Raw genomic sequence first — 23,741 nt, 5'->3', positions numbered from 1 at the left:
GTTTTCTCCAACTTTGGCAAACCCTGGAGTCTTGAGAGGCTCTCTCAGCTCCACCTAGGACCTGGCTGAGCCACTTCATTGAGTCTCTGACTTGTCTGACTTGGAGTTCTAAGTTTCTTGTTGACATGAGAACATGGCTCTAATCTCAAAGGGAATAGGAGGTCATTTATTCTGGAGCAAGATATGAGTGACCTAAGAAATATGGACTCAAGTTGCCCCCAGTACCATCGTCTAATGTGGTAACACTTTCATACAGCATTTATTTAAATTTTTTTCTTTATTTTATGTGTATGAGTACTCTATCTGCATGTATACCTGCATGCCAGAAGAGGGCATAAGACCCCATTATAAATGGTTTGTGAGCCACCATGTGGTTGCTGGGAATTGAATTCATGAACTCTGGAAGAGCAGTCAGTGCTCTTAACTGCTGAACCATTTCTCCAGCCCTATGTAGTATTTATAACTACAGAAAAAGCAGGACATTTGTAAAGCACTCTGGGAACATCAGGTCGGCGGGTTGCAGCAAAATGGGGAGGGAGGGCTCTGTTGCAGTCTCAGAAGCTGTGTTTAATGACACTTGGGAGCAATGTACTAACATACACCAAAAGTCACATGACAGTCATCAGACAAGAGGGTGGACCATGGATGCTTATTAAAGGAGCTAAAGATCGCTTGAGATAAATCTGAATCTGCAACATTCCAACTCTCAGTAATTACAAGTTCTAATCTACCAATCAGCCTTGTAGAGTCTTTAACTGGCGTGCGTGCATGTGTGTGTGTGTGTGTTTCCCTGCAAACTTCAGTCCATACTGTTTTCCCTGCTTGGTACTCCCTGAAAGGCTCACAGTCTCCTTCCGGCCAAAAGTTCCCCTCTTAGAGCAGCCTTCCTGCCTCTCTAATAACGCGGTCCTTCTCTCCCCAACTGTCTCCAGCAGCTTTGTTTCCTTTAGAGCACTTCCTACAATGTCTGAGTCCATGTTTACACTCTCCTTCCCTTCCACCGTGTAAGTTCTGTGGGACAAGGGCCTCAGAACTCCAGTATCTATGACAGAAGGCTGGCCAGCATGGTAGCAGGCTCCTAGGACCAGCTTACTAGTGGTGATGTGCAATCACAGCATTGGCAAACCCGGGAGAGCTGATGACCTCTGGTTGCTGCCGCTTGGCTGCAGTGTCAGAGTTCAGTATGGTTTGTGTTTATAAAATATTATAAGGTTATGATAGTTTAACCATGAGCTGTAGAAAGAACCATGGATGGAAGACTTGGATGAGGCCTTTATGCCTTGTGAGGGTCCAATGGAATTAAGAAAGGGTAGAGGGCATTTACAGAGGGGCCCTGAGTTCAGATCCTCAGAACCCACCTTAAAAACTTGATGTGAAGTATGATAGTCCATAATTTTAGTGAGAGATGGGAATGGGGGTGAGCCAGGCAAGGTCCCACATGCCTTTAATGCCAGCACTTGGGGTGCAGACACAGAGGCATGTGAGTCTCTGTGAGTTTGAGAGTTTGAGACCAGCATGGTCTACATAATGAGTTTCAGGCCAGCCATGGCTACATTGTAAGACCCTGTCTTAAAAAAAAAAAAGTAAGAAAAAGAAAAGAGCTGGGCAGTGGTGGTGCACACCTTTAATCTCAGCACTTGGGAGGCAGAGGCAGGTGGATCTCTGTGAGTTCGCTGCAGTTTGATCTACAGAGGGAGTTCCAGGACAGCCAGGAGTACACAGAAAAAAACTGTCTCAAAAACCAAACCCAAACAGAAACCAAAGAACAACAACCAAAAAGGAAACGAAAAGGAAGAAGGGAGGCTGGGAGGCAGAAACAGGACAACCTCACAGGCCTACTGGCCAACTAGCCTGGCCTCGGCAGTGTTGAATAGTGAAGAAATTCTTCTCCCAATCAAGGAGAATGGTGAGGGCCAACACCCAGGCTGTCCTCTGATTTCTATATATATACACTCACACACACACACACACACACACACACACATGCACGCACACATGCATGCAGACTTACACACATACACATGCACGCACACTCACACACATGCGCACACACATACACGCATGCACACATGCATGCAGACACACATACACATGCACGCAGACACACATACACATGCACGCACACATGCATGCAGACACACACATACACATGCACGCACACATGCATGCAGACACACATACACATGCACGCAGACACACACATACACACGCACACATACATACCTATACACACACACTCACACACACTCAGGCATGCACACATGCATGCAGACACACACATTCACGCACACATGCACGCACACATGCATGCAGACACACACATGCAAGCCTCCAGTGACATACCCTCCTCCAGCAAGGCGCACCTTCTAAAGGTTCCATAACCTCCTCAAACAATGCCCTCAACAAGGAACAAGTGTTCAGTTACAGGTGCCTGTGGGAGACATTTTTCATTCAAACCACAATGGTATTTTTAACAAAATTCAGATATATGGAGTAGGTTTTGAAATTTTGCCACCTGGGAGTGCAGCTCCATGCTAGAGTATGTGCTTGGTCTCAGCCCCCACCAAGTCCTTGGCTCAGTTCTTAGCACCACAAATGAATGAACGAATACATGGTAACCCTTTTAAGTCCATCCACACCCAAGAGGTTAAAGTATCAAGAGAACTTCTGTGCGGCAAAAATGTCAACTCATTTGGATTATTGACTTAAGTTTTTCTTATTGAAAAACATGGCGCCTAGGGAAACTTCCTTGTTTAGGCGTCTGTACACAATAAAGACTTTATTACATATCCTGACTCCTGGGCAGGGAGGACATAGAGCAGCTTCCAGACTCTATAAACTGTGCCCTCGGCTCTTGAGAGACCAAGGAAGGGCTTGGGTGCTTGGAAATTGAAAGGAGACACGTGGTCCCCTTCCTGCGTACATTTCACCTGAACACGCGTCTGCATTAACACATCCCCTGCCAGGTGTAATTTATTGAAGGCCCAGCCACATGCGGCCCTGGCATGGGAGCGCCTGGAGCTGAAGTGAGGCTGGGCTTGGGTGCAAGGGCTTCAGGAAGGAGAAGCCGCTCCGGGATGTTTCCAGGGACAGCCAGTTTGTCCCTGAAAAGCTGTTGAGAATAAGTGGTAGCATGGCCAGGTGGCTTCAGAGTCGTGGTTTGGATAATAATCCTTTCTCAGTCACTTAAGAGAATTCTAGGTTGGAAAGTTTTACCACAGAATGAGGTACCCGCTGTCACCAACTATATAGATAATAGCCATCTTGAAGAACAGACAACTTGCGTTTGTATGTATGTGAATCTGCTAAGTTTCTGTTTTAGGAACTTTATTTTCATGTTGTTTTAAAATAGGGCTATGAGCCGGGCAGTGGTGGCGCACGCCTTTAATCCCAGCACTCGGGAGGCAGAGGCAGGCGGATCTCTGAGTTCGAGGCCAGCCTGGTCTACAAGAGCTAGTTCCAGAACAGGCTCTAGAAACTACAGGGAGACCCTGTCTCGAAAAACCAAAAATAAATGAATAAATAAATAAATAAATAAATAAATAAAATAAAATAAAAAAAATAAAATAAAATAGGGCTATGTCTATTTTTCTTTCACTCACTCTGTCTTGCTTTGAGATGGCAGCTCTCTGTGTAGCCTGTACTATGTATCGCAGGCTGGCCTGGAATTCATGATCTTCCTACTTCTGCCTCCCAAGTCCTGGGATGACAGGCACGAGCCACCGTGCTCCACTCCTTCTGGTTTTTTGTTTTATTTTGTTTTTTAACATCTTTACTATTATGATATTAAGAAGGTGCCCCTCATTTATATCACAGCTCACTTGGCACTTGTACCCAACAGATCGAGACAGGCTGGAGACTTGTTGGTTTTGATTTGGAGACGGGGGGGGGGGTGGGTGGCAGAGAGATGGGGAGGCTGCACCCCGGGAGCACCTCCCTGCCACTCTGTTTTGTCACTGTTTGGCCGCATTTGCCCATAATGCAGATCCCCATAGCCATTCTCTGATGGGGACTCGGGTGGATGGAAGATGCCTCGTGGGTGCCCTGGGACCCTTCCGGAAGCTCACCGCCAGGGAGGGGGAGGCTCGAGCATAGGATTCACTTGCAGAAGGCTTCTTGGGGTAGATTCCTGTAAATGGCTTGTCCATTTGGCATGGAACTGCACATTGTCGATGCATCTCCGATGATTCAGGCTTGATGATCCTGGGGCCTGTTCCCTGTCTTAGAACATGCATACCTTGTGGCCCAGAGGTCATTAGTGGGAAGCAACATCACAGTGGGACTATGGGTCTTGTTCTAGTGCTTTAGGGTAGGGATCAGCATCTGCCTGGGGGTTCCTGAGAGAAGAGGAGCTGTGACAGTCAGCGTGTGTCTGCATGTATGCATGTGTGGGAATGTGCATGAGGAAGCCCAGTGTTGACACTGGCCAACTTCCTCAATCTCTGCTCCAGATTGCACTGAACATGGTGCTCGCTGACTTGGCTGGGTTGGCTGACCAGTGTGCCTTTGCCTCTCCAGCACTGGAGTTTCAGGTGTTTACCTGGTCATTTAAGGGAAAAAAAGGTGCTGGAGATCTGGAATTAGGTCCTCACGGTTTCATAGCAAGTTCTTTACCCATTAAACCTTCTCCCTAGCCCCTTATGGAAAACTTTTTAAAAAGCATCTATGTCTCTCTCTCTCTCTCTCTCTGTCTCTCTCTTTCTCTCTCTCTCTCTCTGTGTGTGTGCATGCATGTGTATATGCATACCTGCATGTTGCAAACACATGAGTGTGCAGAAGTAGTCATTTGTGTGTAGTGCAGAGGAAAATGCCAAGTGTCTTCCTCTATTGTTCTTGCCTTGAGACAGGCTCTCTCAGCAAACCAGAAGCTCACTGTTTCTGCTAAGCTGGCAGGATGACAAGCCCCCAGAGGCTGCCTCGATACCCAATGCTAGGGTTATAGGAACATGTGGCCATGCCCCACTTTTCACTTGGGTGCTGGGGATTCAAACCCAGCTCCTCGTTCTCACTGAGCAATCTCCCAGCCCTCCCCTTCAGCCATTTAAATGTAAAGGAACTCACCTGCGCACGTGGACAGTGAGTGATTCCTCCGCTCGCCCATTCATTTATTCTCTCAGTGCACTCTCTATGAGACACGGTACCTGGGGCAGGAAACGTGGCAAGCAGCAAGGCATGGCTGTGTTGTATCCCCACTGAGCTCTGCCAGATGAGATGCCGCCATGGGCACAGAGATGATGTGTGCTGGTCCAGGGTCCTCCAGTGACCAGGTGAGGATAATTATACCAGACACACCGTGGGAGACAGGAACACAGGAAGACCTAATGATGATCTTATTATGTAAGTCCTAAAGCTGCTTGCGCCTGAGACCTGGGAGGAAATAATCAACCTAACAGAACTTGTACATCTCTTAGGTGGTGAAAATACTGTCCCACGCTAGTGCTCCAAGGGTCTGGCCCAAATGATATAAAGGAGGGATCCTGCCTCCTGTCTGGCATGTAGCCACAATGAGCGTGTCTGAAAAAGCTTAAAGTGTGGTTTGGGAGTACAGAATTGTCCTGTCAAAGGAGCTGTTGCCGCTGGGCCTGTGCTGAGCTCCTTGGAGCTGAGTGTTGATGTCTGACAACAGTCAGAAGATGCCCCCGTAGGTGAGACCTGGGGAGAGAGCGGGCTTTTCACAGGTGAATGCGCTGACGAAGTCTCTGGCTGAGGATGTAGCTGAGTTGATAGAGCTTGCCTGGAGTGCCTGAAGCCCCGGGTTCCACCCTCTGCACCTTGTAAACTCTTTCTTGATGATGCACAACACTCAGAAGGTGGAGGCAGGAGACTCAAGGCCAGTCTTAGTAGCTTTGGAGTGAGTTCCAGACCATCCTGGGCTACATAAGACCAAATGAGAGAAGGGAAAGAGGGAAGGAGGGAAAAAAGGGAGGGAGGGAGGGAGGGAGGAAGGGAGAAGGAAGGAAAGAAAGAAAGTATAGGCCATAATCCAGGTCAGGCCACATAGTGTAGACAAGCAGATATCTGCAGGATGTCCCCTCCCTCGTGATCCTTGGTGCTGTGGTTAGTGGCAGTCCTCAGGGAGGCACAGTCAAGCTATGTTTGTGTTTGAATGGCTTCTCCATGCTGAGCTAACCTCATGTTACTCGGGACAAGACAGAAATCTGAGAAGACTCCATGCAATTTTAGGAAGTGATTTTTTTTTTTCTTGGCTGTTTGTCTTGAGTGTAGATTTAGGTATGCCAGAGTTGGCCAGCAGGTTTTATTTTGTGTCTAACCTGACCGGGTAGCACTGAGTGTTGAGGAAGCTTCAGAAGCCAGATTTGGGCTTGGAGATTTGGGGTGCTTCTCTACCCTTTTGTTGTGTTTCTGCCTTGGGCTCCCCATGAGAGATTGAGGCCTCAATGGCAGGAGCTGCTGTCTGCCTACGACCTTGGCTGTGCCCAGGGTGCCGTGAGGAGCTCCGTTTATTCAGTCGGCAATGTTTATAAAAGCTCAGAGTCCCTGCCCTCTGCTTTCTTAATTAGTTAATAAATTATTTGAGAACGTTGGTGTTGTATGGTCAAGAGTGGAAGTTCTTGCCTCATAAGTATTTAAAAACATGAACACCAGTGTTCTTCTTGTGGCCATAAATACAATGTTGGTTTGTTGTTGTTTGTTTCCAAATTGGAGCCCTTTCATTTAGCATGCACTGTACGTGTCGTGGCTTGTAGTGAGGAGCTGCGGGCAGGCCTGCTTTTCATCCTGCCCAGGTCCCGGCCACCGGCTAGCTTATACCCTGAAATAACATCACACAAATTGTATTCTTTTAAATACTGCCTGGCCCATTATTTTCAGCCTCTTACTCACATCTTGACTAACCCATATCTAATAATCTGTGTAACACCATGAATGGTGTCTTACCGGGAAAGATTCAGCACATCTGACCTGGTGGCTGGCTTCATCGCATCTCTCATCTCTCTGAGGAGAGGCATGGCGGTCTGACTAACTTAGGAGAGGCGTGGTATCTGACTGAGCCATCCACCTCACTTCCTTCTTCCTGTTCTGTCTACTCCACCCACCTAAGAGCTGGCCAAGGCAGTTTCTTTATTAACAAATGAAGTCAACAGATAGAAGACACACCTACATCATTGGCTTTCTCATTTTTTATAATAAAGTCTCCCTTGCTAGCCTGACCTTAGAGATAAGAAGACACTTGGGGAGGTGACATGTGTACCCAGCTGGGATGTGACTTTGTTCCCTGAGTTAGAAATAGGTCCCATCCCTCGTGTGCTTCCTTCTCTCTTCCAGCTGTGTCTTTCTGTTGTTTAAAAAAAAAAATGTTTATTTACCCTTTAAAAGATTTAGTGTGTGTGTGTGTGTGTGTGTGTGTGTGTGTGTGAGAGAGAGAGAGAGAGAGAGAGAGAGAGAGAGAGAGAGAGAGCACGCCTAGAGGCCAAAAGAGAGTGTTAACCATTACACATGGCTGTAAGCCACCATGTGGGTCCTGAGACTTGAACCCAGGTCCTCTGGAAGAGCAGCCAGTGCTCTTAGCTGCTGAGCCCTCTCTCCAGCAACACCCCCTTCTGTTTTTTATTTGTTGTTGTTTTTGAAAATGGGTCTCACATGGCCCAGGTTGGCCTCAAACTTGCTATGTAACCAGGGGCTTCAGCTTTTGATTCTCTTGCCTCCGCCTGCCAATGCTAGGGTGACAGCATGAATCACCATCTCTGGGTTTGTGTGGTGCTGGGGATCAAACCCAGGCCTCTGTTCATATAAAGTGAGCACTCTACCAACCGAGTCCCGTCTCCAGGCCACTGCTGGGCTTCTCTGCATCTTGGTTCTATTTTTGAAGCTTTTAGAAATCATCTCAAGGGTCAATATGTGAACAGACCTTAAGTATTATTTTGTGCATGAATTCTATGTTTTTCCAGTGCCTGAAAACAGGAGGCCTCACTGTGTGGGTGTGTACTGGAAATGCGGGCATGGCACATGACCTTGGATATTCTCTTCTCAGCTCAGACTTTTTTGGAGGAAGATTTATTTTATTTTATGTATCTGGGTGTTTGCCTGCATGCATGCCTATGTACCACATGCATACAGTGCCATGAAGGCCAAAAGAGGGCACTGGATTCTTTGGATCTGGAGTTACAGACAGCTGTGAGCAGCCATATACGTGCTGGGAGCCGAACTCAGTTCTTTTACAAGAGCAACACGTACTCCTAACCACTGAGCCATCTCTCCAGCACATAGCCACTAGATTTTAAAATTTTGTTTGGGAACATAAAAATGCCACGAACAGAGAGGTCATCTGTATGCTGCCAAGATAGAGAAGTCAGATAGGTCAGCCAGAGACCCATCCACGCAGAAAGGTGCAAGTGGGCATCTTGAGGGCAGAGGGGAATCCTCGAGTCACCATAGCCAATCATATGTTGTATGGGTTTGTCCAAGTGACCCTGATCTGGAGAGCCCTGCTTGAGTTGCTATGGTCTTCAGCCCTGTTGAAAGGATCCTTCTCATGGCCTCTTTCCTTCTTTTGTGCCATTTCTTTTGAATGAGGTTGGTTTGACAGAGAGCTGTAGCACTCAGTACTAAAGATGCAGTGATTCCTACCCCTAACCCCGAAGTGAGACAGCTAAGGCTTGAGAGGTGGCTAAGCTACTAAGAGCTGCTCCTGCAGAGGACTCAAGTTCTGTCCCTGGCACCCACATCAGGCATAACTGCCTTCCTGTAACTCCAGCTCCAGGGGATCTGATGCTGTCCAAGGGCACCTGCCCTCAAGTGTATAGACCCACAGAGACACACAGATACTCAAAAGTGAAAAATAATTTAAAGTATTTAAAATTCAAGCCCCTTGAGCTCTGTTCTCCTTTTCAGACCTCACCTTCATTTTACAGATGGAGTCCCCAGGGAATTTTAAAGACTTTGCTGGGTACCAGGAAGCTGCCTTGGGAATCATGGAACTTTTGACAGCTTCCTGTCTTTGCAGGAAGTACCCATGGGACACGATGCTTGGTTCAGGGAAGGCTGTGGCATTCTCTCCGATCTGGGGACATGGGACGGAGCTCTGCACATTGTTCATCTTAGAGTTCTAGTGGCTCACTCTTAGTTTTCAATTGTAATGGTGGTTTTGTGTGTGTGTGTGTGTGTGTGCGCGCGCGCGCGCGCGCGTGCGCGCGCATACATATGGAGGTTAGGGATAACCTTGGGTATGGTTCCTCAGGTGCCACCCACCTTTTTTTCACCTCAGGGGTCTCTCACTGGCTTCACCAATTCTGGCCAGCACACTCCAGGTCTGCACTTGCCTCTGCCTCCCCAGCACTGGGATTTTTTTTTTTTAAATGTTCTGAGCTAATGTTTTAATGAATTCTGAGTGTGGCATTCAGGTCCTCATGCTGTGTGACAGGCACCTTACTTATTGAGCCGTCCCCTCAGCCTTCCTTATATCAAGTGGAGGTTCTAGTGTGCCTATTCCCCCACAGAATCCTGGCCTTCCCACGGACCCTCAGACATGCCTTTGCCCTTTAGGAGTAACCATGTTGCCATTTGAAGTTTTAACTTATTCCTTATTAGCCTGCCAGTGGCTTCCCTCTGACTGAGACAGCCACAGCATTACACTCAGGGGAAATTCCCTTTTGGCTCACGGCTCACTTTTCATTTCCTGGATTTGATCAAAGATGTGCGGAGGTTCACTTGTCCACCTCCCTCCTTGTTGCTATTTTAAATAACTCGTATGGCAAAGCGTGATTATCCACCCAAATCAAACGAGTCCCCTGAACCCTGATGGCAGGCACCACGCTGAACGCTTGGGCATCACTGCGGCAGGAAAGGAAGCTGCAATAAGATTGACGAGAGCCAGGATGTCCTCTGGTGTGCCTGGCAAGGCCACTGGGAGTTAGAGAGGAGAAGCAGGGACACACACCAGCTTTACGTGACTAATCATGCTCCCTGATCATGTGTGATGGCCCAGAGAGAGGACACGTCTCCGTCTGGCATGGTTTTTGTGCTCTGCCGAGAGTTGAGTCTTTGTTCCCACATACATACCCATTGAGCTCACTCACTAAAGCAATTACCATCACTTAGCAGCCTTTTCAGAGAGCCTTATTTCCACTCCAAAACACCACTTTTATTGCCAAAGTGCTACAATGTTGCATTCTGGCAATTGATCAGCATCCACTGCCAAATTATGTAAGCCCTTGGTGGGACTGCCTGATAGATCAAATGTGTCTGTGATGTGTGCTAGGATCTTACAACAGGCCCGGTGCCCTGAAGTGGAGAACGGCTGCTCTCAGATTCATTCATTAATTCAGTGTTTATGCTTTGATTGGATAGGAAATCCACATTTGTTTAAGGCACTCAGCTGAGAAATGTCATTTTGATAAAATATCACGTTGAGGTTTGTTGTCAAGGAAATGTGAATTGTGGCTGGTTCATGAAATTCAGATTATGTGGATTGCTTCACCAGCCTGGAGCTGGGATTAGAATAAACCACGGTGGCCATACTCAAAGACTGTAATATAATTAGTGTTAAGTGTAGTAACTGTGGCAAAGGACTCTTAAAACCTTAGTTGAACTTCTCATTAATAAATATCAGAAGAAATATTTCCATTGAAAAGTCAGCATAAGGAGAGATTACTGGTGAATAAAAAGAAACTCCAGTTAGTAAACAGAACACACAAAAGAGCCCCAGTGGATGGCTTTGTTTATATAAAGGCTCTTAAAAAAAAACCCAGGGCTGAAGTATCCTCAGTGTCAAGTGTTGACTTAGCACCTGGTAGGCCCTGGGTTTGGTCCCCAGCACTGCTCACAAAAGATCTGTAATGGACTTTTAAAAACAGAGAATCCCATGATGCTGCTGAGAAAGAGGGTCAAGATGTGACCAGTGAGTTTGGTACTGTCCATCATCCAAGTCAAGATCACCTGTCATTAGAATACTGTCTTCCTGTCCTCCCCATTCCCAGCCCACCATTGGGACACACACACACACACACACACACACACACACACACACACACACACACGGAAGAGGATGAGTACTGGCTTCAGGGTCAGGGAGACATCCGAGGGTAATAAGGGTGAATATGGGAAAACATGTGTGCATGAGAACGTTATAAAGAGGCCTGCTGTGTGTAATTAGCATATAGTACTAATTTTGAAATGGTCAATTATCACTAAAATTATCAAGCCAGAGCTGGCAAGATGGCTCTATAGGTAGTTACTTGCTGTCAAGCATGATGACCCGAGTTTGATCCTAGTCACTGTACTAGCAGAATGAAGCGCCGTGAGCCTGCAGCACCATGCCATGTGAGATGCAGCCCTGGACAACTGAAGGAGTGGGGGGAAAAGGACCAAAATCCAGGGACTCACTTAAGGACTTGGAGAACTGGAGTGGACAGCCCTCAGGTTCTCAGAACCCTGGAGATGGGACTGGCTTCTCCCTGCACCTCTGCAAGACTGCAGCAGCATCAGGGAGAGCAAATGGGCCTGGAACTAGTGGTGTACGGACTGAGGGGGACTGACTTCTCCTGTGCCCTCCAGTGGTCTTCCGACGCCAGTAGACATGCCTGTGCAGCCCAGCAATGCATTGACAGTGCTCAGTTTGAAAGACTTCATTTTCCATCCTTCCCTTGTAGCTGGGGTGGCCAGAGAGTTGGTTTTTCTCAGGAAGAGGCATGCGCATGTGTTCGCATACATGTGAGTGCAGTTTTCTCAGAGTCCAGAAGAGGGTGTGAGACCTGCTCCAGCAAGAGTTACAGGTGGTCATGAGCCCACCCACAGGGTTGCTGGGATTGGATCTCAGGTTCTCTGTGAGAGTTGTACAGGTCCTTCATCACTCAGATATCTCTCCAGCTTCAAGAACTAATTATTTTTTTTAAGAAGCAACTAGAATATTCACGTATATTTCCATGGCACAAACTGAATATAGAAGGAAGCACAATTGGATAAGGGAATGATGTCCCTTTGCAAAACTTTGCACACATGTACTTGATCCTCTGCTTGTAACAAACAGCTTTCTTGGGAAATTCAGTACCAGAACTGACTGCAGAATAGAAAGGAAGACTCAAGAAGACTCTGGGAAGGGCAGTTGCAGGACTCTTGGGGGTCTCTGTGGCTGCTGCAGTTTCTTGGGGTGGTTTTTGTTTGGGGCACTCTGCAGTAGGCATGGTGCTTGTCCTGTTTCAGGTCAGTTCTGCAGGCATCCGGCATGGTTAGCCATACCCGGCACAGGAGGAGGCAGCGATTCTTTTTTTTTTTTTCTTAATTTACCACTTATTAAATATTTTTGGTCTTTATTCCAGTATGTATTTCTATTTATTGTTTTTTCTTTTTTCTTTCTATTTTGAATACATACACACACACACACACACACACACACACACATGCACGCATGCGCGCGTGTGTGTGTATATATATTATTGATTTTTAGTGAGCTCTACATTTTCCTCTGCCCCTCCCACTTCCCTTTAACCCTCTTCCAAGGTCCCCATGCTCCCAATTTACTCAGGAGATCTTGTCTTTTTCTTTCCCATGTAGATTAGATTCATGTATGTCTTTCTTAGAGTCCTCATTGTAATGGATTAATTAAAATGCTACAGGATCCCCAGCGGCTGCAGTGGCAGAAATGCTGCAGGTCCCCAGCAATGGCAGTGGGTCATGTGGCATCAGGCAGTGAACAGCCAGTCCCAGGTAGAGATAGTGCAGTTCCCCGAGAGGCTGCAGCAGGCCATAAGGAGAGACAAACAGATGGGCATGTCACGAGACCACGCTGCAGGTCTCTGAGGGTGGCTGGTCCTGGGCAGGGAACCATGTGGTGGGCAAGAGACAGACAGATAGGCATGCCATGCAGAGTGAGGTTGGATATTTATTTAGTGGGTTATAGAAGGGAAGAGGGAGAAGGAGAGAAGAGGTGAGAGAGAAAGTGAGAGAGGGGGGAAGGGGGGAAGGGGGAAGGGGAGAAGTGGGGAGAAGGTGCCTCTTTGGGGGAGAGATGGAAAAAGAAGAGACTCAGGCTGCAAGCAGGAAGGAAGATCTACCTGCCTTAGATCTTCCTTAGATCTTTCTCATATCAGGGAGGAAGTGGGCTGGGCTTGTCTCTTAAAGAGACAGGACAGACAATTACACTCGTCTAGGTTCTCTGGGATTGTGATTTGTAGACTGGTTTTCTTTGCTTTATGTTTAAAAATCATTTATGAGTGAGTACATATGATAATTGTCTTTGTGGGTCTGGGTTACCTCACTCAAAATGATGTTTTCTAACTCTATCCATTTGCCTGCAAATTTCAAGATATTGTTGGCTTTTTTGGTGTGTGTGTGTGTGTGTGTGTGTGTGTTGTGTAGTACTCCATTGTGTAAATGTACCACATTTTCCTTATCCATTCTTCGGCCAAGGGGCATTTAGGTTCTTTCCAGATTCTGGCTATGACAAACAAAGCTGTTATGAACATAGTTGAACACATGTCCTTGTGGCACAGTTGAGCATCCTTTGGATATATACCCAAAAGTGGTATTACTTGATCTTGAGGAAGGTTGTTTCCTAATTTTCTGAGAAATTGCCATACTGATCTCAAAAGAGGCTGTACCAGCTTGCATTCCCACCAGCAATGCAGAAGTGTTCCCTTTACCCCACATTCTCTCCAGCATAAGCTTTCATCAGTGTTTTTGATCTTGGCCATTCTTACAGGTGTAAGATGAAATCTCAGAGTTGTTTTGATTTGCATTTCTCTGATGACTAGGGATGTTGAACATTTCCTTAAGTGTCTTTCAGCCATTTTAGATTCCTCTGTTGAGAGTTCTCTGTTTAGGTCTGTACTCCATTTTCTTATTGGGTTATTTGTTCTTTTGATTACCAATTTCTGAGTTCTTTGTATATTTTGGAGATCAGACCTCTGTCCGATGTGGGGTTAGTGAAGATCTTCTCCCATTCTGTAGGCTGTCGTTTTGTCTTGTTGGCCATGTCTTTTGCTTTACAGAAGCTTTTCAGTTTCAGGAGGTCCCATTTATTAATTGTTTCTCTCAGTGCCTGTGCTGCTGGGGTTATATTTAGGAAGTGGGTCTCCTAAAGGCAGTGATTCTTTGTGAGGTATTAGGACCCATCAAAAAAATAAAGATTTTGAGTTTTTGAGTCTTATCTCTCCCTTCTTTCCCCCTCTTCACAACCTCTGAACTCCAACCCTGTAGCCCCAGGAACACTTTTCAGATGAATATGCCAGGTGAACTTTTGATATGAAAAATTTCTTTTTTTAAAACTTCATCATTTATTCTCATTGTTAATTTCACAAACGGTTCCTTGGAGTGAGACATGTCTTAAACCTTGTATTTGGCTAGTATTAAAGATCTCAAAGCTAGGGAAACTGGGGTATAGCCCAGTTGCTAAAGAACTTGCTTAGCATGCATGAAGTCCTGGGTTTGCTTGCCAGCACTGTGTAAACCAGGCATGGTGACAAACCTCACAATCTGAGAGCTCAGGAAGTGGAGGCAGGGGGATCAGAGTTGAAGGTCATTCTTGGCTACATAGCAAGTTTGATTTAGCTGGGGATACATGAGACTTTGTCTCAAGAAAAAAAAGTAATAGGGGCAGACAGCTAGATTGCTCAGTTGGTGAGGGTGCTTGCTGTAAAGCCTGATGACCCGAGTTCGAATTTTGGGGTATAATAGTAGAAGCTGAGAACTGATTCCTGCGTGTTGTCTTCTGGTCATGTGCTTACTGTGGCATACATGCATCTACACACATGTATACACACACACACACACACACACACACATATACGAAATAAATAAATGTGAAAGATTTTAAAGCCAGATGTGTACTAAAAAAAAAAAAAAAAAAAGGCTGATAGTGTTTCGGGAGGGAAATTGGCAGAGGAAGGGAAGACTAAAGGTAAGCCTTAGTTTTCATGGAAAAGTACCTCATTCTTAATTGCTGGCAGCCAGAACACTCTCTTGGTTAAAAATAAATAGCACAAAGTGTGAGGAAACCTACTAAGGGAGAAAAAAAAAATTGACCAGAATAGCTGGAAACCAGAGCGGGGCTATGCTAGAGGCCAGGTCATTACACCAGAGACTGCCCTCAGGCTAGGACTGCAGCCAGTGTTGGCAAATCAGCCACCACATGGGCTCAAGGACATCCAGAAAGGAGTGCGGGAAGCACAGTACTCAGCCATGGGTTCTGGAGTCCCTTTGCTGTTTAGCATGTCCAGCTGGCTTTGAACCCTGACATTTCCCCCTCCTAGTATCCTCACCTTTGCTTAAACAGATGTGATTCTAACCCAATGTCCTATTTCCTCCTGCCAGCCGGGACAGTGAGCCATGGAGCTGTATTTTGGTGAATACCAACACGTTCAGCAGGAATATGGGGTCCACCTGAGACTCGCCAGTGATGATGCCCCGAAGCCAAGGAACTCCCAGCCCTCAAAGGCAGGCTCCTACGGTGTCAGTATCAGGGTCCAGGGAATTGATGGCCACCCCTACATAGTCCTGAATAACACTGAACGGTGTCTAGCGGGTACACCTTTTCCAGAGAACGGGCCAGCGTTTTCATCTTCAATGATAAATAATCTGTCCTTACATCCAAGCAACGGGAGCGTGTTGAAGGAGAACAGTCCGGAGGAGCTGCGGCTTCCAGAAAACCCATACCTGCCAACCAGCCCCATAAGAAACCAGAAGCAGGCTTCCCTCCATGAGGGCAGGAATGGAGTTGTAGAACGCAAAGATGGACCCACAAAACTACCCCATGTGCTCAACTTTCAGAAGCACCCGGAGCTCCTGCAACCCTATGACCCTGAAAAGAATGAGGCAAACTCAAAAAAGCATCATCCTCCAGAGAGCCCCTGGCTGAGAAACGCACCAGAGGAAGGGACCAACTACAAGAAGCCTCGGAATTGCTTTCCCAAACCTTGTGGTTCCCAGCCCAACAGCCCTACTTTGGAAGATCTAGCCAAAACCAACACAACAGCAATTCGTCTCTGCAGCTCTGTGGTCATAGAAGACCCTCAAAAGCAGACATCAGTGTGCGTGAATGTTCAGAGGTGCGCCAAGGAGGGGAGAGGAGAGGTAGAGGAGGCCCTTTCCCCTCGGCGGAAATCACCAACTGCCCCCAGCCCACAGGTCTACTCTGAAACCAAGAAAAGTAGGCCAGATGTACTACCCTTCCGGCGACAAGATTCCGCAGGACCCATCCTGGATGGAGCTCGGTCACGGAGGTCATCTTCGTCATCCACAACTCCCACCTCAGCCACTTCCTTGTACAGATTTTTACTTGATGATCAGGAATGTGCCATCCATGCTGACAATGTCAACCGCCATGAAAACCGAAGGTATATCCCCTTCTTGCCAGGGACTGGCCGGGATATCGACACCTGCTCTATTCCTGGTGTGGACCAGTTAATTGAAAAATTTGACCAAAAGCCTGGGCATCAGAGAAGAGGAAGGTCTGGGAAGAGAAACAGGATCAATCCGGAGGACAGGAAAAGATCTCGAAGCGTAGATAGCGCATTTCCGTTTGGTCTCCAGGGAAATACAGAATACCTCACAGAGTTCAGCAGGAACCTGGGCAAGTCTAGCGAACACCTCCTCCGGCCATCCCAGGTTTTTCCACAGAGGTCGCAGGCCCCGGAGCAGCGTGGGAAACACAGTCCAAGCTGCACCCTTGCAAAACTGCAGGGTGCCACCCAGGGTGCCCACCCCAAGGCTCCCCTGCAGAACAAAGATGGGAAAGTTCTGAACAAAGGAAGCCAGGAAAGCTCCCTTCCAGCACAGAATAAAAAAGAGGAAGAAATCAAAATAGCCACCGCCACGTTGATGTTACAGAACCGGGCTGTGGCTGCCACACCTGATTCTGGTGCCAAGAAAATTTCCGTGAAGACATTTCCTTCCGGCTCTAATACGCAGGTAACACTTGTGTTTTTCCTTTTCAAAGTGGCCTGAGCAATGCACCCTAGGAATGAGTGTCCTATGTCTTGAATCTGTAACGGCACGTTTGGTGATTTGGTGTGTGAAAGTGCATGTTTGCATATAGGTGCATGTAGGTGCCCAGTGCATTTTTGTGTGGGGGCCATGGGCTGCCATCCAGTGGCTTCCTCTGTTGCTCTCTACCTTACTTTTTGAGATGGGGTCTCTTCCCCGGACCCGGAGCTCACTGATGGAGCCATATCAGCTGTGTGCTCCTTGTCTCCACCTCCCCAGTGCTGGGATGATGGGTGTGTGCAGTGCCTCACGTTTTCATGGGTGCTGGAATTGTGCTCCCAGCTCCCGTAAACTTCCCTGTCAAATAGTACACGACAGAGAGTCTCCATTTCTCTTCACGGGAGTGAAGTCTGCACGCCCTACAGGACGAGTGTCAGCACACAGATTCGGAGGTTAGGTTTGCATCCGTATACTCTTATTCCTGAAATTGGGTTATGGCTAAGTTGGTTTCTGGTCTGAGAAACTGGGTTAACCTTCACTTAGGTTAATTGCAAAGTGATAGCGTCTAAGTGGCACATGGAGTGTTTTGATGGTCACAGTTAAAAACAATCATAACAGTCATAAAAACAATGATAAGGTGTTATGCTGTGATCGCATTGCACCAGCTGTGCGAAGCCTTGCTGTTAACCTTCATGTACCACTGAGAAAGCGCAGGGGGATGAGAAGACACTTGTCCGAGGGTCCAGAGCTTATGGATGGCCAGACGAATTGATTTTGGAAAGGAGTGTGCTAGCAGCCTCAGCTTCGGGGTTGTCACCATCCTCCTGGGAGTGTCACCGTCTTGGTCTAATAACACACTTCATTGTGTTCCAGGCCACGCCCGATCTCTTAAAGGGCCAGCAGGAGCTCACGCAACAAACCAATGAGGAGACGGCCAAGCAGATTCTTTACAATTACCTCAAAGAAGGGTGCGTGGTCCTTAAGGAACAAAGTCTTTGCCATTTCTGGTGGGACTCTTGACTTTTAGCTGAGGCTTTGTATTTAACTTTTCTTTCCTGTTCTACCTGAGCCAGCTGAGTGTTCGTCTCTGGATGCAGTTGCCAACTAGGTACAGTGGGTAGGGAAGGACATTCTTTGCAAGTCAGTTAAAAACACATAGAGTTTATATTTGGGTATACATGTGTCCAGGAGAAATACATATATGTGCGCATGTGTATACAGGTGTACTTGACATCCATGCTCATGTGGGGGGTCAGAGGTCAAAGCCAGGTATCCTTCTCTATCACGCTCCACCTTCTTTTTTTTTTTTTTTTTTTTTGAGACAAGATCTCTCACTAAACTGGAACTCCCACTTCTCAGCTAGCCTGGCTCATCAGCAAGCCCCTGTTCTGCCTGTCGCTGTCTCCATACCCTGGGGCTATTGTTGTGTGCCACTGTGCCCGGCTTTTGTGTGTTCTGGGATCCACACTCAGCCTTTCACTCACTATGCTGTCTCCCCTGCCTTAAATCAGTGTTTTAAAAAAGACCGTTACCGCATCAGAACAAGGTCAGGGATGGGGAGGTCTTCCGGTCAGAAGCTCCTCCTTTCTCTGAGAGAGAGGCCTGGCCCAAGCCCAGGCTTCCACGATGGTCAAGCATGCGGGAGGCACCTGAGAGCCACGTTTGTCCTGCCCAGCTTGGAAACTCAGTTCCAACCACTTGGGTTCTTTGCCTCCGTGCCAACCATGCGGCAGTTCTGGAGCAGGAATCTGAAGTTTCTGTCCCAGCCTCTTATGGAATGGTTAGAAGAAAGCAGAGGCTTCCAAGTTAGACGTGAATAAAAGTCAGCCACCTGAGACGTGCGGCTGTCAACACTGGGTGTCGGTGTGCTGTGATTTATGATTGACTTGTCAGCCCTACAGAGCTGGCAAAGGGGGTTCAAAATACAACCCAGAGTTTTTAATACTGCCCGTGAAGGGCTTCACCCTGTAAAATTAAGGTAGAAGATTGTGGTTTTTAAAATTCTTTCTTTTCCTTCCTCTCCCCCATTCCCCTCTCTCCTTTTCCTCTCCTTCCCCTTCTCTGACCTTTCTCTCTCTCCCTCTGCTCCCACCTTCCCCCTTTCTTTCCTTTCTCACTTGACTCATTGAGAGACAGGTAAGACCGAAGTTAATAGTAGGTGCCTGTTTGAGGAATTTTCTTTTAAATCCCTTAATTGCCGGGGGTGTGGTAAGATGATATGTTTAACCGTGCAAGCACACACAAAGGGCTGCTGTTGGATGGTCTTGGCACCAGGGCTGCTTTTTCTTAAACAGAGGCCATAAGTTAAAAATCCTCGAACATCTTTCTAGGTCGAGACTTACAAGCACGTGTGTGTGTGTGTTTAATTCCCTTTGGGACAAATATGAGCACTGAGTCAAGCAACAGCTTACCGTATTTTCAGCCTGCTTGATTTAGATGGTACGTCTGTCATGCTCAGATATTTGGGAATGGACATCTCTGTCTGAAACTGAGTGGTGATGTCCTTCCATCCTGCCCATCAAACCCTGGTTTTTCTGTAGCCTTAATTCCCTCAGACCACTCGCAGTTTCTCATGATGGCTTCGTCCCTGAATGTTTTCTCCGCTGCTGTTTTCCAGAAGCACAGACAATGAGGATGCCACCAAAAGGAAAGTCAACCTGGTCTTTGAGAAAATCCAGACTTTAAAGTCTCGAGCAGCAGGGAGTGCACAAGGAAATAACCAAGTAAGTTGTAGTTTTTGTGTCCTGTAGAGTGTGTTTACCGAGAACCATGGAGAGAGACCGGTTTCTTTAGTTGACAGCAGAAAGTGGGATGTCCCCTCAAGGAGCAAGTAGTGCCTCAGATGGCCAGTCTGACGGTAAACACAGGTTAAACATCCTATTCCCAAATACCCTAAAACCCCAAACTTTTTTAGTGTTGACACGTTTGTGTGGAAAATTCAACACCTGACTACACGCAGGGACACGAGCACAAACTTCTTTTCTTGAGAAAGTCGTTAAAAATCATTGTATCAAATCAACTCTGGGCTCTGTGTACTAGAAATTTATGCCGTTTAAATGAATTTTGCATTTCTACTTGTGTTGATAAAATATCTCCCTATATCCATGCAGATATTCCAATCCCAAAATAATAACCCCAAATCTGAAATACTTTTAGAGCCAACCGTCTTGGAGGAGTCATGACCTGCTTAAGAAACATAGAGAACATTAGGAGTCAGCTGAATGATCAGCTAGAAGAGTTCTAACACTCAGCATGCCTGTGATTAAAGCTATGAGTGTGCAGGCTGTGGCGGCAGGTGTGTGTGCAAGTGTGCACATGTGTGCAAGTACTCAACATGCCCATAACTGCTGTGAGTGTGAAGGCTGTGGTGGAGGGTGTGTGTGCAAGTGTGTACATGTGTGCAAGTACTCAACATGCCCATAACTGCTGTGAGTGTGAAGGCTGTGGCGGCAGGTGTGTGTGCAAGTGTGCACATGTGTGCAAGCACTCAACATGCCCATAACTGCTGTGAGTGTGCAGGCTGTGGTGGAGGGTGTGTGTGCAAGTGTGTACATGTGTGCAAGTACTCAACATGCCCATAACTGCTGTGAGTGTGAAGGCTGTGGCGGCAGGTGTGTGTGCAAGTGTGCACATGTGTGCAAGCACTCAGCATGCCTGTGACAAAGCTATGAGTGTGCAGGCTGTGGTGGAGGGTATGTGTGCAAATGTGCACATGTGTGCAAACACTCAACATGTCCATGACTGTGCTGTGAGTGTGCAGGCTGTGGTGGAGGGTATGTGTGCAAATGTGCACATGTGTGCAAACACTCAACATGTCCATGACTGTGCTGTGAGTGTGCAGGCTGTGGTGAAGAGTGTGTGTGCAAGTGTGCACATGTGTGCAAGCATTCAACATGCCCGTGACTGTGCTGTGAGTGTGAAGGCTGTGGTGGAGGGTGTGTGTGCAAGTGTGCACATGTGTGCAAGCATTCAACATGCCCGTGACTGTGCTGTGAGTGTGAAGGCTGTGGTGGAGGGTGTGTGTGCAAGTGTGCACATGTGTGCAAGCATTCAACATGCCTGTGACTGTGCTGTGAGTGTGAAGGCTGTGGTGGAGGGTGTGTGTGCAAGTGTGCACATGTGTGCAAGCATTCAACATGCCCGTGACTGTGCTGTGAGTGAGGGTTGTAGTGGAGGGTGTGTGTGTATGCGTGTTTACGTGTGTGTGTGTGTGTGTGTGTGTGTGTGTGAGTAATACAGGACCATGATTCTGACTTGGGAACTTAAAACTACAATTTGCTATACACAGCTTTCAGGAGCTGTACCTAATTCTTCTTTCCATTAAAAAAACTGTTGGCAATATCATATACGCATATATATATTTATACATACATACATATATACATATATATATATATATATATATATATATATATATATATATATATATATAAAATGTTGTTTTTCACACCAATCCTCCTCTCTGATAGTTCTTGTTTGGAGACAGGGTCTCACCATGTAGACCAGGCTGACCGCAAACTCACGGATCTGTCTGCCTGTGCCTTTAGAGTGTACTAGTATCAAATCTCTCACCATGTAGACCAGGCTGACTGCAAACTCACAGATCTGTCTGCCTGTGCTTCTTGAGTGTACCGGTATTGAATCTCTCACCATGTAGACCAGGCTGACTGCAAACTCACGGATCTGTCTGCCTGTGCCTTTAGAGTGTACCTGTATTGAATCTCTCTTATTTATTAACATTAATATTTTTTGATAAAGCTTTAAATTTAAATCACAACTACTCCTCTTGCCTTTTATTTACTTGCATGCTCTGGGGAGGACACAGCTTTTGGACTTGATATTAAGATTGTCATTATGGATTATGGGCTTGGAGCAGTCAGCCGGAACTGAGGAAGTCAGCATGTCCCTTCTGCAAATAAGATGTCTAAGGTCAAAGCGTTCTTTGTGAAGGAGGCAGGGAGGCAGGGCAGTCTAGGTTGGAAGAATGGCACAGGCAATATTAAGAATTGTGACTTTGCTGTGTTTGTTTCTTGAAGTAATTTTATATAGTTGCTACCCCAAACCAGGATGTGGGGAGAGCTAGATAGGATGTTCCCTTCTAGGCTACCAGAAAAGACGTTTTTATTTTTTTTAAAGACAGGATCTCATGTAGCTAAAGCTGGCCTTGAGCTCGTGATTTTCTGCCTCCAGCTCACGAGTGCTGGGATTACTGGTATGCCATTTGTTGGAACCCAGGGCATCATGCATCCCTGGCAAGTGCTCTCCAACAGACACAAATGCTGTTGTATTGCAAAAGCTCATTCCTTTTGCTGCTTTCAGAGAGAGGTAAGATTAGAGAGAGAGCAGTTAAGAAGCCCTGCTGGTTCGAGGAAGACAGGGTGAGATCTCTGGCACACACAGTTGTCCCCCTCTCTCCTTCTTACGTTCTGAATCTGATCCTTTGCTGGCAAAAATTTGGAGTTTTATCTTTGGGGAGGATGTTGAGTGATTCCCTAGGGGAGAAAGTTAGAATGTTTTCGTTATGGACCGAGACCATCTTGGGAACTGCAAAGCAGATAGAGTTTTGTTTTTGTTTTTCTTTTGTTTCTCCTCCCTGTTTTGTCTCCTGTTACCTCTCTCCCTTCCTTCCTCTTTCCCTCTTTTGTATGTGATCTGTCCTGCTGAGTTAGACTTAGGCTCGGAGAGGGACTGCCTTCATTCCACTGGAAAACCCGCACTCCTGTGCTTTTGCCGTGGTGCTCTTGTCTGTCCCGCCGTCCGTGAGAAGTGCCTGCCTCTTCTAGGTTTACGATACGCAGCCCACACCTGGACCAGCGACTTGTGAGCCTTGACTCTGCCTCTTATAGCTTAGATTTCTGCTTTTATCGCTTCGCCTCACCACTTAGCTGTAGGACTTTAGCCAAGTCCTCTTGAGAGCTTCATCCCGTTATCACTTCCACGGTAGAAAAGAAACAAGAGCCCTTGATAGTGGCACTCAGATCAGACGCCATACCTCCTGACGGACTGTTTAATCTGGCCCCTCTTCTCGGTGGGAACTCAGCGGCTGCAAGGAGAAAGCCCGTTTGACCCAAATGTATTTATTTGCACCTGCTGACAGGCCTAGGCTGAGGGTGGGACAGGAAAGCCCACTTGACAATTGGGAGCAATTGGGACAATTAGGGGAGGGAGGTTAGGATATGGAAGGACTGGCTGCTCAGACACACAGGTTCCTGGAGGACGGCACACAACAGGTGTTTTGCCAACAAATCCTTTTATACTGGTTTATCGGGGCCGAACTGAAAGTAAATCTTGGGAATCATAGCTGTGTAGTTCTCTGTATTTTTGTCACAGATTTGCATCTGTGCAAATCCTACTCAGGTCACGGACAGGGTGCTCCCTTCACCCAGAAGTTTCCTGAATGTTCTTTCCCTATTAGTCACATCCCTTCTTTCTTGAGTTAATCTTATTGTGATACCCATCACCTAGGTTAGTTTTACTTAAATTTTATATAAAGAGTCACCTGATTGCTGTCTGTCCAGTTTTATGTCTCCAACATTGTGTCAGTGAAGTTCATTAATGTTACACTGATCATTATTTTTTTATTACATATTGATCTCTGTGTGTGTGTGTGTACTAGTGTATTTCTGGTGACTGTTTCCAGCTTGGGACTGTTAACGGAAAGCTACAGTGGACATTAAATATTATTGTTCACATACTTTTTTTTTTAATGGACACACTCATTTCTTTGGCATATAAGCAGGTGTGAACTTCCAGGTCACACATTAGGCAGAAGTTTTACTGTGCATACTGAAACTGGCTTCAGGAAGTAGTGGAACAATTAACTCTCCTACCAGTGGTGCACACAGACCCAGCCACTAGGACCATCC

At 46.7% G+C, this 23,741-nt stretch overlaps 1 protein-coding gene across 2 annotated transcripts in view; it reads left to right on the top strand.

Annotated features, from left to right (window-relative positions):
• Cgnl1 (cingulin like 1) overlaps positions 1–23,741 on the top strand; it is a 151,119-nt gene that overhangs the window by 30,992 nt on the left and 96,386 nt on the right. The window contains exons 2-4 of one of the 2 annotated variants that reach the window (XM_038321669.1): positions 15,265–16,860; positions 17,749–17,843; positions 19,496–19,598. In XM_038321669.1, coding sequence (XP_038177597.1) covers positions 15,280–16,860; positions 17,749–17,843; positions 19,496–19,598 — 1,779 coding nt within the window. In that variant the 5' untranslated portion in view covers positions 15,265–15,279. Of the gene's footprint in view, positions 1–15,264; positions 16,861–17,748; positions 17,844–19,492; positions 19,599–23,741 lie in introns of both variants that reach the window. The other variant, XM_038321668.1, reaches the window with a different exon arrangement.

This window comes from Arvicola amphibius, chromosome 3 (genome assembly GCF_903992535.2).
Source record: "Arvicola amphibius chromosome 3, mArvAmp1.2, whole genome shotgun sequence".
Lineage (NCBI taxonomy): Eukaryota > Metazoa > Chordata > Mammalia > Rodentia > Cricetidae > Arvicola > Arvicola amphibius.
This window is presented reverse-complemented; position numbering and strand designations above follow the sequence as displayed.